This window comes from Enoplosus armatus, chromosome 23 (assembly GCF_043641665.1).
Source record: "Enoplosus armatus isolate fEnoArm2 chromosome 23, fEnoArm2.hap1, whole genome shotgun sequence".
Lineage (NCBI taxonomy): Eukaryota > Metazoa > Chordata > Actinopteri > Centrarchiformes > Enoplosidae > Enoplosus > Enoplosus armatus.
This window is the reverse complement of record NC_092202.1, coordinates 15,466,363-15,480,383: the sequence shown is the minus strand read 5'-3', so window position 1 is coordinate 15,480,383 and position 14,021 is coordinate 15,466,363. Positions and strand designations below refer to the sequence as shown.

The window sequence follows — 14,021 nt, the reverse complement described above, 5'->3', positions numbered from 1 at the left end:
AGCCAGTAGGGGTCAGTATTGGCCTGGGAAAACAATATGACCTCAACAAATACACGGTGTTCCATCTAGCTGCCTGTTTTCTGGAAATGACATGAAACATTTAAACATGTAAACCCACGCTGTCCCTCCAAGTTTAGTCAAAGTGGACCCGTGGAAGCCCCCCCCCCCCCCCCGTCCTTGAGCAAGACACAGAACCAAGTTGCTCCCGATGGAGGCCTGCACCTTGCACGGCTTAAAAAGCACTTTGGGAACCGGCGAAGGAAAAGCTCTACATAAGTGGACTGAAATGCCAATCAATTGACAATATTCACATAACCTGAGATGTTGAACTCACTGGCTTGTGGGTAATGAGGGAGCGTTTCCATTGCGACCCTCTCCTTGGCAGACGTGCAAAACATGCACACAACCAGGAATCCTGAAATGGAAACCAGCCACCGTTAGAGATATTAGTTGCTGTGTTGGACACTGTGTTAAGCCATCACAGAGCACAGAGTGAGCGACAAAACAAGAACAGAATGGTTCCAAACCCACCCCTGCCGGCCCTTGACCCCTCCCCAGGAGTGTCACCTAATGTTGCATGTAGGTTATGTGCAAGATTTGAGATATTTCAGCCTTCCAGGTAGGAGATGAAGGGCTGCCAAAATCTTCTCAAATCGCCCCCCAGTCCTCAGCCCTTCCTATACTCCCAGCGTATCATCGAAAATACTCTAAATATCCCCATCCAGGAGTTCTGTAAACTGGGACATAGATTCCCCCGAAATATTCTATGTCATTTTGTCTTTGAATAGTGCAATCTATGCAGTGTCTTCAATTGTATTAAACAGTGTCGTGCATTACGTCGAAACATGTGTGTATATATTTGAGGCTCTTGTCCCAGATATCCTCTGATAGCTGTTGTCCCAGTTCTATGTATATCCCCCCCCCCCATGCAAGAAAAAGCACGAATCGGAAGGAACGAATGAGGGATTTGCAACCATGGGTAATAATAAGCAGGACATTGACCTAAGTGAAAAAAAGTTTCGTAATTTGTTTCCAAATGCGTATAGGGTTGTGAATGACTGGGCTGTTGCTGTAGTTTACTTTGCTTGGTGGCACAGGCGATAAAATAACATCCATCTCCAGCCCATCGGGCCGCCACTCTTAGATTTTGAAAAATAAAAGTTGAAAAGTCTGAGGGGAAAAAAAGTTGCAACAGCCATGACAATAGTCATTATACGCTTAAAAAAAATCAGTGGGTCAAAATTGACATAATATTACAACGTTTCTGCTTGTAAAAGTGCAATGTTATTCTCAAAATATCAAGACATATATTAACAAAAACAAACAAAAAATTTTGAGTTATTTAAAGGGGACCTATTATGCTTTTCCTTATTTTCTGTCATATATATATATAATGTTACAATGTCGGATATTCATACTAAATGTTGCCAAAGTTGCCAAATAATGAGGTCAACGTACGTAAAAGTAATCCAAAAGCTCAAGCTTCAGACTGCTCTGAATGCCCCGTTTCAGTTTTTTCAACCCCTGTGTCTCTCTGATGTCAGAGAGGCACGGATGTCCTTATATGGTATCTCTGCTCCAGGCACGGACCAGGTGTTTATGTTTATGTCATAAACAAAGCGTTGCTTTGTAACGTTAGGTTTACAGTTTGCCTTTGGAAATTCTTCCGAAGACTTCCGGAACTTGGCCGGCCAATCAGAAGAAAGCAGGATTTTAGGGAGGGGGAAGGGGGCTTAAAGAGACAGGAGCTCAAACGGCTTGTTTCAGACAGAGGGCGAGCTGAGGGGCCGCATGAAGGTCCAGTAGAAGATAAATGCTGCTCCAGTGGAATCACAAAATGAAAATATAGAGCTGGAAATGAACATAATAGGTCCCCTTTAAGAAATGTCATTTCCTAAAAGCGGCCCTAATACTATTTTTTTGTACCAGCTAACTGTGTTGGAAATTGGTAACTAAGTATAATATGTGAGTTTGACAGGCATCACATGTTATACTGAGCCTGCAGTCGCCATAGTCACAGTCGTACCTTGTTGCTGGTGTCTAATGTTTCCCTCAAGTCACAGCGGAGTCTTTCCAGTCAATGCATCAGCCCAGTGGTTGCTTGTCGGGAGTGTTTTGTCAAAAGGAAGCAACATTCCTCAGCTCCAGAAATGGGACCGCTTCACTAAGTCCTGACAGCCCCTGTGGTTCCTGCATACCTATTAGCGCACAGACTGTTCCACCAGGCTGCCAGGTGGAGGCCTCGGCAAGCGCTCCGACAGGGAGATAAGAAGTGCAGATACAGGATCACGTCAGACCGGATGGAAACCATTTAAACTCACGATGGTCCAAGGAGTGTGTTTGGGATTCTTCAACGTAACGCTGGTCTTCCTCCTGCTGTGCTCCGCCACGGGCCTGCTGCTGATGGATCACCACAGGGGTGCAGAGGACGACCAGGAGCTCGACAAAGCCATTTTGGAAATGCTACATATCAATAAAGTGTCCGCGAGCCATCAGGCTAAGCCCCATCCCTACATGAGGAGGATCTATCAGCGCCTGGACTCCCTGGAGGCTCAAGACTTTGGGAGTTCAGATGGAACGCTGGTGCAGAGCTTTCGGAGCGTTGTTGGTAAGGACTTGAAATACTTTTCTTTCTATAATTACGACTACTTTACATAGTTTTATTAAACACAGCTATTACCTTTCAGTCCAATTCAATTTCATTTATATAGCGTCAAATAACAACAGAGGTTATCTTAGAGCAGGTCTAGATCGTGCTCTTTACAATCTTAAAGCGACAGTAGGCAATGTTATTGAATTTTAATTTCAGTTGAAATAGCTCATTATGACCATCGCATGTCACTAACAATATCTAATTGAAGGGCTCCTTTAAAAAAAAAAGTGTGTCTGTGAGCACCCGCCCCTCTTTGTGTTTAGTCTAGACCAGGTCTGACTCAAACGACCAATCGGGGGTTAGCTAGCACGTAACTGGCCACTCGCATCGACTCGTTCTATTGAAGGCCCCGTCTTCTGGATTGGAGTGTGAATCAGAACACAGACACCCCGGGTTACCCTGATTGGTTGTTTTGTAGAGCCAATTGTTGTTCCATTGATAACCGCCTTGTTGTGAGATTCCTTGTGCATTCATTTTTTTTGTTGTCAAATTCAATAAGCACCTAAACTGCACTGCCAAGCAATGTGAATGTCATGAAAACAATGTAAATGTAATGGACTACGCGGCCTGTGAGTTTAAAACGTCGGTTGAGTCTCATACCAAACAGAAATGAAGGGAAAACCTGACAAACCCGAATGCTTTTCTTTTCATTGTTTGGGTCACCCAGGTCCACATCACGCTCCCCCAGGATGGATCTGGTTCAACGTCAGCAGCCTGAACCCCTCCATGCTGGGTGCGGAGCTGGTCCTGTTCAGGAAAACCCTCCACCCCCGTCCCATCAGCGTGACTGTCGCCCTGCACAGTGTCGCAGCTTCGCAGGGAGCTCTGAGGGAGAGTCCCGCCCTCGAGGAGAGGCTGCTGGTCCTGGACCAGCGGCCCTCGTCCGGATATGATGTGTTCGACGTGTCGGCTGTTCTGGCCGCGAGGCCTCTGGAGGTGGTGGGCTTTCAGCTACGTTACACAGACGAGAGTGGTAGTCTGGTCCTCCATGAAGCCCTGACACAGAGTCTTTACTGCCTCAACAGAGGCTCTCTGAGTGAACCCTTACTGGTGCTTTACCAAGCACACCTCGTCCACATCTGACTCTGATTCTGGGACCACCGTTAGACCACTTTAGGAACTAGTAACTGTGTGCATCACCTTCAGAAAATGTAGCCTTTACAAGCATCAGTCTATTATTATTCTGATTGTTATTTTAAAAACTGAACCAGAACTTCCCTCTAGTTGCCATCTTTTATTTTGAAACTTCCCGCCGGAAGTGATAGTGCTGTTGTGTCTGACTTGACATGGGTGGAGCGGTCCACTGCCCCCTCAACACAACAATTTAACTGATCTGACATCAGCTAATAGCTGTTATTGATATCAATATCTATCAGTTAGTATGAGTGTCTCTATTAGAAATGACACCAGTAACATCAGCACTGGTAACAACTGCATTAATATGGAGTAACATTAATAAGAGTGTTCAGATCTGAAGACTAATGTAGCCTGTTACTTATACTTCCTGTGAAAACTTCCAGAGTAAAAGTTGTTGACCAAAGTGATGTAATTTGAAGTTATCAAATGAACAAACGAGCAGAAATGGAGTAAATATAACTCGGCATTTATATAATATACAATCACATTATGAGTTATAAAATATAACTCACCCATATTCAAAAAAGCAAAACATATTTTGTCATTTACCTCTAGTGGTGTTCCACCATGCACATGGTTTTGCTTTTATTTTCTAGGTTTTGACATTTCTGTTAGCAGCTAATGTTAATATGTGTTTGTAACATAGGCCTGCTCTTAGTTATCAAACGAATATCTGTACCATGTTATGTCTTATGATACAGCAGCCCTGCAATAAATGTTACCTTTGTGTATGCACACATCCATTTAAGATTCGTGTATGCATTAGGCATGTTTATTACAGTTTAAAGGTCCCATATTGTAGAAAGTGAGACCTCCATTTCTTGGTTGATTATAAAGCAGATCTCGGTGCTGCATAAATACTGTGGAAAACGCTCGGTCCACGGAGAAATGAAACACAGCCCGTATTCAGACGCTGCGCCTTTCAAACGAGCCATCAGGACTTCCGTAAGGTCGTGATGTCACAACTGTACAGTCGCCGCCCTCAGCCACGCCCTCCCCAGCAGACAGAGGGTGAACTACTAGGGGCTGCCTAAAAGGGCCAGTAGAAGATAAATAATAACTTTTTTTTTAATTGTGAATCATGCAAAAGCTACTCTAGTGGAGTCCCAGAATAAAAAAAAAAGAGAAAATGAGCATAATATGGGACCTTTAAGGGAATACATAAAATACACTTCTACAAAAGTAAACTAACTAAGATGTTGTCATCAAGGTGAAGCCACTCTGTTGCAGAAATAAAGGAAAGAAAGACATTAAGTTGAAATGAGGTGCATAACGTCAGGGAAGCAAATCTACAGAAAATTAAATTCATGTTTCGCTTTTTTTGAGATACTTTAAACTAGTTTGGTGGCGTGTCAAAACCACCATAGAGTGGGTGGCATTCTGCTCAGGGACTTTCGCACGTATGACCTCAGCAGTTGCCAAAATCCCGGCTTGATGATGATGATGATGATGATGATGATGATGTCCTCATTAATATTTCAATATTTTGCAAATGTAGGGGCTTTGTAATGACTGAAAGGGAACTCTAGACATTACGCATGTTAGGGTTTATCAGTTAAATTACATGACCTGAAGTCTTGCTTATTATTATTATCATTATTATTATTATTTTATTATTATTATTATTATTATTATTATTATGACAGATAGGCAATGTAATCACAATAAAAAATATTGTTATTATCATATTATAAATTATTATTATTATTATTGTATTATAGACAATGTAATTACAATAAACAATATAATTTATAATTTATAATATAACAATATTGTTATTGTTATATTATAAATTATGTTTATTATTATTATTATCATTATATTATTTTTTGTTATTATTATTATTATTATTATTGTGATTAAATAGCCTGTCTGTGTCATCATTAGTACGTCCTACAAGACACAGGAAGTACCCCGTCCTTCCACTGATATGATTGGTTGCATTCCCAGCCCTTCAAGTCGTTTCCCAGCCAATCACTGACGACCATCCGCAGCAGCGGCACCGCCTCCTGCAGGCGCAATTCGCCCCGAACACAGAGGACGCTTCGGATCCTGCGGGATTTTTGTTTCTCTTTTTTTTTTGTTGCTTTTTAACTGCGGTAACGTTTGACGTTTATTGTTGCGGTGCTTACGTGCGCGAGCTTCGTTGTCTGCCAGCATGCTGCCCGGTGCGTGGATCTGAAGCGGCCGTGCGAACGCCCGAAGCGGACGGACTCAAGTGAAATGCATCCCGGCCGGAGCGCTGAACCTGCTCCTCCATCCCGCACACAAAGCCCGTGAAGCAGGCCGTGTTTTTTGTGTGTGTGTGTGTGTGTGTGTCTTTTCCCCCCCTTCCTCTCGAGAGACTCCGCGCCGATGATGCTCAAACATGTCGGGGAATCACTACAAGGGCCACGAAGTCAGCTGCTGCATCAAATACTTCATTTTTGGATTCAACATCCTGTTCTGGGTGAGACGGTTTTCTGTTGTTTTCTATTCGCATTCTACGCATCTGCGCGTCTCTCTCCAGTCCAGGTCTCGGTTGTTAGCACGCCCCCCCCCCACCACCCGCCTTGCCAATAGGGAGGAAGGCCCCAAATCATCATCGCGCCGCTATAACGGTACCGTTATCAGCGCATTTGGTGCCTCGTTGTGAGGACATTTGTCCGGACGACCGCAGCTGCTGCTCGGCCGGAGCGCAGAGAGCTAATCGGCTTTCTGCGGCGAACTAATGACAGCTCAGGCTGCAGCTTATCATCCAACTGACACATTCATATCACACACACACGCACAGGACGTACTGACAGCAGGTCAGTCACTATATATATATATATATACACACATATATATATATGTTCTAGAAGGGGATGGCACCCACGTCAAGTATACAGTGCTAAAGTATGTGCTCGTTGACAGAACAGGTTACATGGTCGAATTACAGTGGTTCCCAATCGAAGGGTCTCCACCCATATCGTGGGTCGTCAAAGCTCCACAGGGGCGGTCGTGAAGCCCTCTTGATTTAAGGGTGTAAGAAGGGTGTAAGAATTATATATGTTTATATATATGTATAATATATTCATGTGTATGTAGCATGTAGCATGCAGTATGCAAGAATTGTACATATATAGAGAGGCTTTGATTGGGATTGATATATTTATACAATTCTCTCTATATATACACTTCTTGCATATTGTACATATATATAGAGAGAATTGTATATATACAAATATATATATATACACAATTCTCTCTATATATGTACAATTCTTGCATACTACATGGGAGGATATCGTCAGTGTGTACATATATATATTGTATATATAAAGAGAACTGCATATATATATACAATTCTCTATATATGTACAATTCTTGCATACTGCATGCTACATGCTACATTTTGACAAAATCAGTATATATATATATATATTATTTACGTGCATTTAATTCATTTCTGTGAAGAAGACAACTACATTTTAGGGTTATTTTAGATGTTTTTATTCTATTGTTTTAAAGCCAGCCTGCTAATTAAAAAACATTTTCTCTGGGCCGCAACTAAGGAGGATTTTCATTAATGACTGATCTGCCGATTATTTTCTCGAGATATATATATATATATGTATATATGTATATCGACGAAGCACGTGGTCTAAAACAAATGTCCAACGCAATATCCTGCAGCCCAAATTAACGTCATAAGATAGAACCATCACATTTCTGGCATTCTGGTATTGGAATCGTGGAGGCACAACAACAAATATTTCTCATATTTGTTCAGAAACAGATTTTGGTGGCGAAAGAAGTAAAAGTTTACGCAACGTCAATGGCAGCCCACCGCCAGCGCTTTGCACTGTGGGACACAGTAGGCGAGGTAGACCGGTCCGATGCAGACTGGACAAGGTTCTTTTCCGAATCAGTACGACATCCGGGTGTTTTTGGCGCACTGTGTATTTTTGCTTTTGTTTGCATGCTGCGCGCTGCATGCTACATTTTGGCCAAATCAGTACGTACTGCTAATATAGTAGAGGCGGTTTTGAATACAGGCCTGGAGTGCACGCACGGACTGTGCGGGCCGACTCGAAAGATTCATTGATTATCAAAATAGTTGCCAATCAATTTTTTTGTTGCAGCTTTAATGTCAATAGAAGGCTCATTGTTGGTAGATGACAGGTTCACGTGGGGAACTCTTTATGCTAACTCTGCGGGTAGAGACTTCATTACAAACAAAGCAATAACAAACCACCCATTCATAATAAATATGTTCTCCTCTCTAATATTCTTATATGGAAATGCTTATAAAAAAAGATCTGTGACTTCATTGTGAGGGTAAACATACAATGAAAATATACAATACCGCTATTGTATCTGTACTAAGATAGAAATACAAGTCAACATGAGATAAAAGAAGGCTGAGGTCAGAGCAGAGCCCCCCCACAGGGTCACAGCAGCCCTCGGAGGAAACACATTTGTGTTTTTCCATTTAATAACGATGTGACGGACGGCGCCGTGTCACTTTGCGTCTTCTTCTTCTTTGCCAGTAATGTGACATGACTGTGGTGTTTTTGCAGCTGCTGGGCATGGCCTTGGTCGGAATCGGACTGTGGGCATGGAGTGAGAAGGTAAGTCGAGACGCTATTGTTATTATTATTATTATTATTAATAATAATAATAGTGATATTGGAAAATAGAAATACAGAGTTCATAAAAAAAAAATGCTGAGTATTTGTTGTTGTTTTAATTCCTTCATTTCCAAATAACATCTGACGTTGTTTGTGTTTTAAATTGCTGATTGTTGAAACCACAGGCTGTATATAAAGATGGCCGACGCGCCTCCACTTCCTCCCACTGTGCAACAATGAAGCCAAAACATCCTGGGGGGTGGGGCTGTGGTATCCAGGTCCCGCCCGTATATGGGCCCGACCCAATCGCGAGCTCACCGCAGTCAATCTCAGCTGTCAATCATTCTCGACGTTTCACCCCCTATTTATAGCATCAAATAACTAATTAAAACCAAACGAACACTTGATAAGAACTACCTAAAATGACAGAAATCACCTTTGGGGAAAAATGGATTTGACGTGGACTTAAATTTTTTTTTTAGTTTGGCCCATGTCCCATTGGCTAACATGGAGGGGGCGGGGCTAATGACCTACACTGCAGCCAGCCGCTCTGGCTTGTTTGTCCGATGAGCCGGGCTAGCTGCGCGCTAACGGCACACAGGCACCGTCGGCAGTTAGCTGACGAACACCGCGCAGCTCCTAGCAGCTTGTTCCGCCGCCCCCTAGTGGCCGGGGAACACACGAATGCAGCTTTAAATTCTCAACTAATTCATCTCACTGAATCACTTCATATTCTGGGGGTATCAAGCGTTTGCATTCTAAATATAAATAGGTCGAAAAATGTAGTGAATCAAAGGACGACTTATTCTTTGTCTTTTTTGCACTATGTCTGGTTGCAGCAGCCTCAGTTCCCCTCTGTGTTCCAGCCTGTTTCATGTCACTGTGACCCTTTTGGCAAACCAGAAGAGACGCAGCTGCCGGGCCTCAGACTGACTGTGTTGTTGTCGTTGTGCCCTCTCTCTCTCTCTCTCTCTCTCTCTTTCTCTCTCTCTCTCTCTCTCTCTCCCTCTCTCCCCTCCAGGGGGTTCTGTCCAACATCTCGTCCATCACAGACCTGGGGGGCCTGGACCCAGTCTGGCTCTTCATGGTGGTCGGCGGGGTCATGTTCATTCTGGGCTTCGCCGGATGCATCGGAGCGCTCCGGGAGAACACGTTTCTGCTCAAGTTTGTACGTTCCGCGGCGAAAGCTCCCGCTTCTCGCGCCGTCAGAAGGTATTCACGGTATTTTCGCAAGCGACCAAAGAGTGTATCATTTTTTTTTTTGTCTCTGTCCTCTCGCTGTAGTTCTCTGTGTTTCTGGGAATCATCTTCTTCTTGGAGCTGACGACGGGAGTCCTGGCGTTCGTCTTTAAGGACTGGATTAAAGACCAGCTCAACCTGTTCATCAACAACAACATCCGGGCGTACCGGGACGACATCGATCTGCAGAACCTCATCGACTTCACTCAGGAATACGTACGTTGAATTGACAGCTGAGCACGAGCGTTCAGTCTCGACCTTGACAAAATCATATTTACACAAATTCCCCTTACTTTTTCTCTCCAGGGCTTTCAACCATATATCTTCGTGTTCCCACATCTCAGCAGTTACTCGCTGATAAACCGTATAAAGTAAATATAAGAAAGAAATTCTGTTGTATTATTATATTAAGCTACTCAGCAGTATATAAAGTAGTCAAAACTAGCCCCAACGTTACCAGCTACAACATTAAAGCGTCAATTACATATTATTTATTATGTATTTTTCTGAAATTTTCACTTAAAGCTACAGTAGGCAATATTATTGCATAATAATTTTGGTTGAAATAACTCATTTTGACCATCGCATGTCGCTAATAATACCTAATTGAAGGGCTCCAGGTCTGAATCAAGCAACCCATCAGGGGTTAGCTTAGCACGTAACCGGCCAGTCACATCGACCCTGTACAAACAAAGGGCGTTCTACAGGAGGCTCCACCTTCTGGACTGAACGGTTGGAAGAGAACCTCTGAGTACCCCGATTGGTTGTTCTGGTTGCGTACTGTAGCTTTAAGTAAAAAATCGGAGCAGTTCTTTGACCGCTGCCGACGACGAAACACCAGCTGGTGCTTTTGAGTGAGCTCATGTTGTAAGGTAATTTGCATTAATACAAAGGTCACTGAATGAGAATGGTCTTTCTTTCTGTAACAGAACAAAGAAATTGCAGTCCGTAATATTTTGAGAGGTGAATGCCTTTTTCCGTGACTTGAAACCGGGAGGGGGGATTCTGTGTATATAACTGATGGGCTGCGACTGCGGGACAGGTGCCTACAGGCAGAGATCAGAGATCGACTCTTGTGATGATGGGAACCCTGTCGCGCTTCGGAGTAATTCCTTTAACGAAGGGAGCCAATCGGGGGGCCACCCGCGATGCATTTCATTCACGAAAAAGGTCTGTTTCTCAGTGGGGAACCTTTTAACACGCCGTTCCTCTCTGCCCCGCCTGCAGTGGGAGTGCTGCGGTGCGTTCGGAGCGGACGACTGGAACCTGAACATCTACTTCAATTGCACTGATGGGAACCCCAGTCGGGAAAAGTGCGGCGTTCCCTTCTCCTGCTGCACCAAGGACCCGGCGGTATGAGTCCCTCACTCATGCATGCGAAGCCCCACGTCTATAGTGGAGTTCAAACCCAGTATGTAGCCTGACGCAGGTCCCCTCCGGAGTCCAGTGATATTACCGTAGGAACGCTGGTAAAAAAAAAAAAAATCTGGTGTCAAGGCTCGAAAGGTGCTCTGTGATGTTTGTGTTAGTTAGCCATCAGTCAGCATTTTATTGTTGTGTATTACTGCCCCATGCGCAAGGCCCTCAATAATAATAACAACAATAATACTCTTTCTGTTGCACACACTTTAAATGGGTTCGACGCTGTAATGTTTATTCTTTTTTTTGTCTCCAGGAGGACGTAATAAACACTCAGTGTGGGTACGACATTCGAGCTAAACCAGTAAGTGACCCATCTCTACTTCATTCACTCTCACTCCGCTTTCTTCCATTTTGATACTGATTTTTAAATTTTTTTTATTCATGACTACCGGTTTTCTTCAGAAAGTGTAATATTTCACTTCTGCCAATTGATTTTAGTTAGTAATTTAGTGCTAGTGATTTTACCAGCAGGTCAAAGGTGGATCAAAGCTGCTAATAGCCATAATTTATATATATATATACTGTATATATATATATGTATATACATATATAAGGTCCCATATCGTGACTGTATAGTTGTGACATCACAACCTTCCTGACGGCCCGTTTAAAAGGTCACGGCGTCTTGAATACGGGCTGTGTATTACGTGGACGTGGACTGAGGGTTTTGATCCTTTCCCAGTTCCAGTATTTATCCAGCACCGAGACCTGCTTTGTAGTCAAGCAAGACATGGACGTCTCACCTTCTGCAATATGGGACCTTTAAACATGGCTTCCATTCACATTCTATGCTGAGTTTCCAAAGAGTGCGACAGAGTGCGCCTTTTCATTGAACTCTAGGCGAGGCTTAAGCATTTTCACAAGAACGCCAGGTTGCTTGTCCATCGAGTGTTGTGTTCATTGCAGGACTCGGAGCAGAAGGACTACATCAACGTGAAAGGCTGCGTGCCACAGTTTGAGAAGTGGCTCCAGGACAACCTGACCTTGGTGGCCGGGATCTTTATCGGAGTCGCGCTGCTGCAGGCCAGTTTTCATTCACGCGCCTGAAACAAAAAGCACCATTCCTGTCTTTCTTTGTCTTGAATTTACGTGCCATTTTGTGTCGTTTTTTGTTTTCTCTCTTTCATCCACAGATCTTTGGGATTTGTCTAGCCCAGAACTTAGTGAGCGACATCGAAGCTGTGCAGGCGAGCTGGTGAGAAAACGATCTTTTACTTTCACTACTATCAGTTCAGTAGTCCCTTCCCTGTTATACATAAAAGCAAAAGGTATGTCCGTGGATTACTTGCCATTTTAAAGTTACGCTCATTTGGTTTGAATTACAACACTAGTCTCAATTAGCGGTGCTCTGGATAATGTAAAGTATTTTTAGCGTTGCTTGTTATGCCGGGTTCAGACTACACGGTCACTGTGTCGGATTAGACGATTATCGAGTCATAAATTGTTGGCGCAGAGTCGGCAGGAGGCATGGCGGACAGCGCGTCGGTCCCCCGACCACTCGTAGCACCTGCCATCGGGAAGGAGGCGCCAAGGAGGGGGACTTCACGGGAACAAGGATGTCAAACAAACAGTGGCGCCCGAATCGGTGTGTTTTGATACTGGCTGCCCTTGTGTTGGGAAAAACCTAATCTTGTCTTGGGGTGGCGCTAAGCCCAGGACGCAGCCACGGAATAGTCTCACTTTTACTGTCGAGGACGTAACTTGATCCTCCGTGTCCTGGAGGTGAGGCCTACCTATACTGGACGGGTTAAAACCACGGACTTCCGCTACCTGCGCCGTAAGGTCGCCGGACTTATCCCAGCAGCCTAAGTCAGGCTGCTGGGATAAGTCAGGCTCGGCGAGAGAAGGCAAAAGTCGGGAGGCGTCCCAGAAGCAGTCGACTTCTGTCCGGGTCGGTCTGCCATCACACTGGTATTGCGTAGTCTGAACCTGGCGTTACTCACCTCCCCTGAGAGGTCCTCATAGTCATCTCCTAACCCTTAGATGCAAAGGTCTGAAGAAAGAAAAGTTCTTTGCTCAAGAAATTGATTGTAAATAATAAATATACAATCTGTTGAGACTTCAGGAGCTCCGCAAGGTGCAAGATGGTGCAAGTAGAGGATGTGAATCGTGCTAAACACTGAAAATTAGGATGAAATCAAGCAGTTTTGACACCAAGGCCCCCCTAGGGAGCCTTGACAGACGGCAAAAGCCAGATAGGTAAACAACTACAGCTACTGAAAAAGGACAGAAGAACACGTTTTTTTCTCCAGTGAATCGGATGTTTGAGTTGTATCAGCAGTCATTCCCAGCGGGCTGGGCTGGGGTGGGGGGGGGGGAGTAAAGGGGGGTTACTGAGCTCTGCCATCACGATGCCAAAAAACTCACCTCCCGCCTCATTCTTCCTCCTCCATGCTTCATCAGGGTGCCCCCCCCCCTCTCCATGCGCCGACTCCCACCACACTCCAGCAAGAAAGCGTCGGCTTACTACTCATGAGACACACGCACACGCGCACACGCCGCATGTGTGTTTGTCGCCGGTGGGTGTGATGGATCCATTTGGTCAACTGTTTTGTCTTTTGGTGTATGACCTCTGTTTTGTGTTGTGTTGTGTCCCATTTAAGGTCCAAATCCGTTGCATAGTCACTCTGCCCTTACAGTGTCCTATGGAAGCAAAAGGGTGCCATTGGAGTAATTTTGTAATTCGCAAGTTTGTTTAAGTATATTATGATCAATTGAAAGACCCAATGAAAATGTTGCCTCTTCAGCGGTGACCTCATGCTGCACTGCAACAACAACAACAACAACAAAAAAAAGAACCAATAAAGTCATCAGAAATGTATTAACAGCCGCCCCTCTCTCCATAACTAACAGCCCCATTGGTTCGCACATTAGATTAACCCCTAATGGAACAGGAAATACAACTCACCGGGAAAGCAGTGATACCGCATCGACGCCGTTGGACTTTCCTAAAAAGAAATTCTGACTTGATTGAT

General features: G+C 44.1%; 2 protein-coding genes across 2 annotated transcripts; both read left to right on the top strand.

Moving 5' to 3' along the window:
- The first annotated feature begins 2,322 nt into the window (after nucleotides 1-2,322).
- On the top strand, nucleotides 2,323-3,736 carry LOC139306326 (uncharacterized). Its single transcript, XM_070930261.1, has 3 exons — nucleotides 2,323-2,608; nucleotides 2,742-2,744; nucleotides 3,321-3,736. Exons 1-3 carry the CDS (start codon nucleotides 2,323-2,325, stop codon nucleotides 3,734-3,736), a joined length of 705 nt encoding a protein of 234 aa, XP_070786362.1.
- Nucleotides 3,737-6,158: 2,422 nt separating this feature from the next.
- tspan5a (tetraspanin 5a) lies at nucleotides 6,159-13,522 on the top strand. The gene is made up of 9 exons (XM_070929740.1): nucleotides 6,159-6,239; nucleotides 8,335-8,385; nucleotides 9,407-9,553; nucleotides 9,670-9,840; nucleotides 10,852-10,977; nucleotides 11,300-11,347; nucleotides 11,953-12,069; nucleotides 12,180-12,241; nucleotides 13,450-13,522. Exons 1-9 carry the CDS (start codon nucleotides 6,159-6,161, stop codon nucleotides 13,520-13,522), a joined length of 876 nt encoding a protein of 291 aa, XP_070785841.1.
- Nucleotides 13,523-14,021: the final 499 nt, after the last annotated feature.

Bases quoted from the DNA above. Each gene is read 5' to 3' on its own strand.
- LOC139306326 (XM_070930261.1), top strand. From the start codon at position 2,323: ATGGTCCAAGGAGTGTGTTTGGGATTCTTCAACGTAACGCTGGTCTTC.
- tspan5a (XM_070929740.1), top strand. From the start codon at position 6,159: ATGTCGGGGAATCACTACAAGGGCCACGAAGTCAGCTGCTGCATCAAA. The intron at 9,554-9,669 runs GTACGTTCCGCG...CTCTCGCTGTAG, and splicing joins ACACGTTTCTGCTCAAGTTT to TTCTCTGTGTTTCTGGGAAT. The intron at 12,242-13,449 runs GTGAGAAAACGA...ATGCTTCATCAG, and splicing joins GAAGCTGTGCAGGCGAGCTG to GGTGCCCCCCCCCCTCTCCA.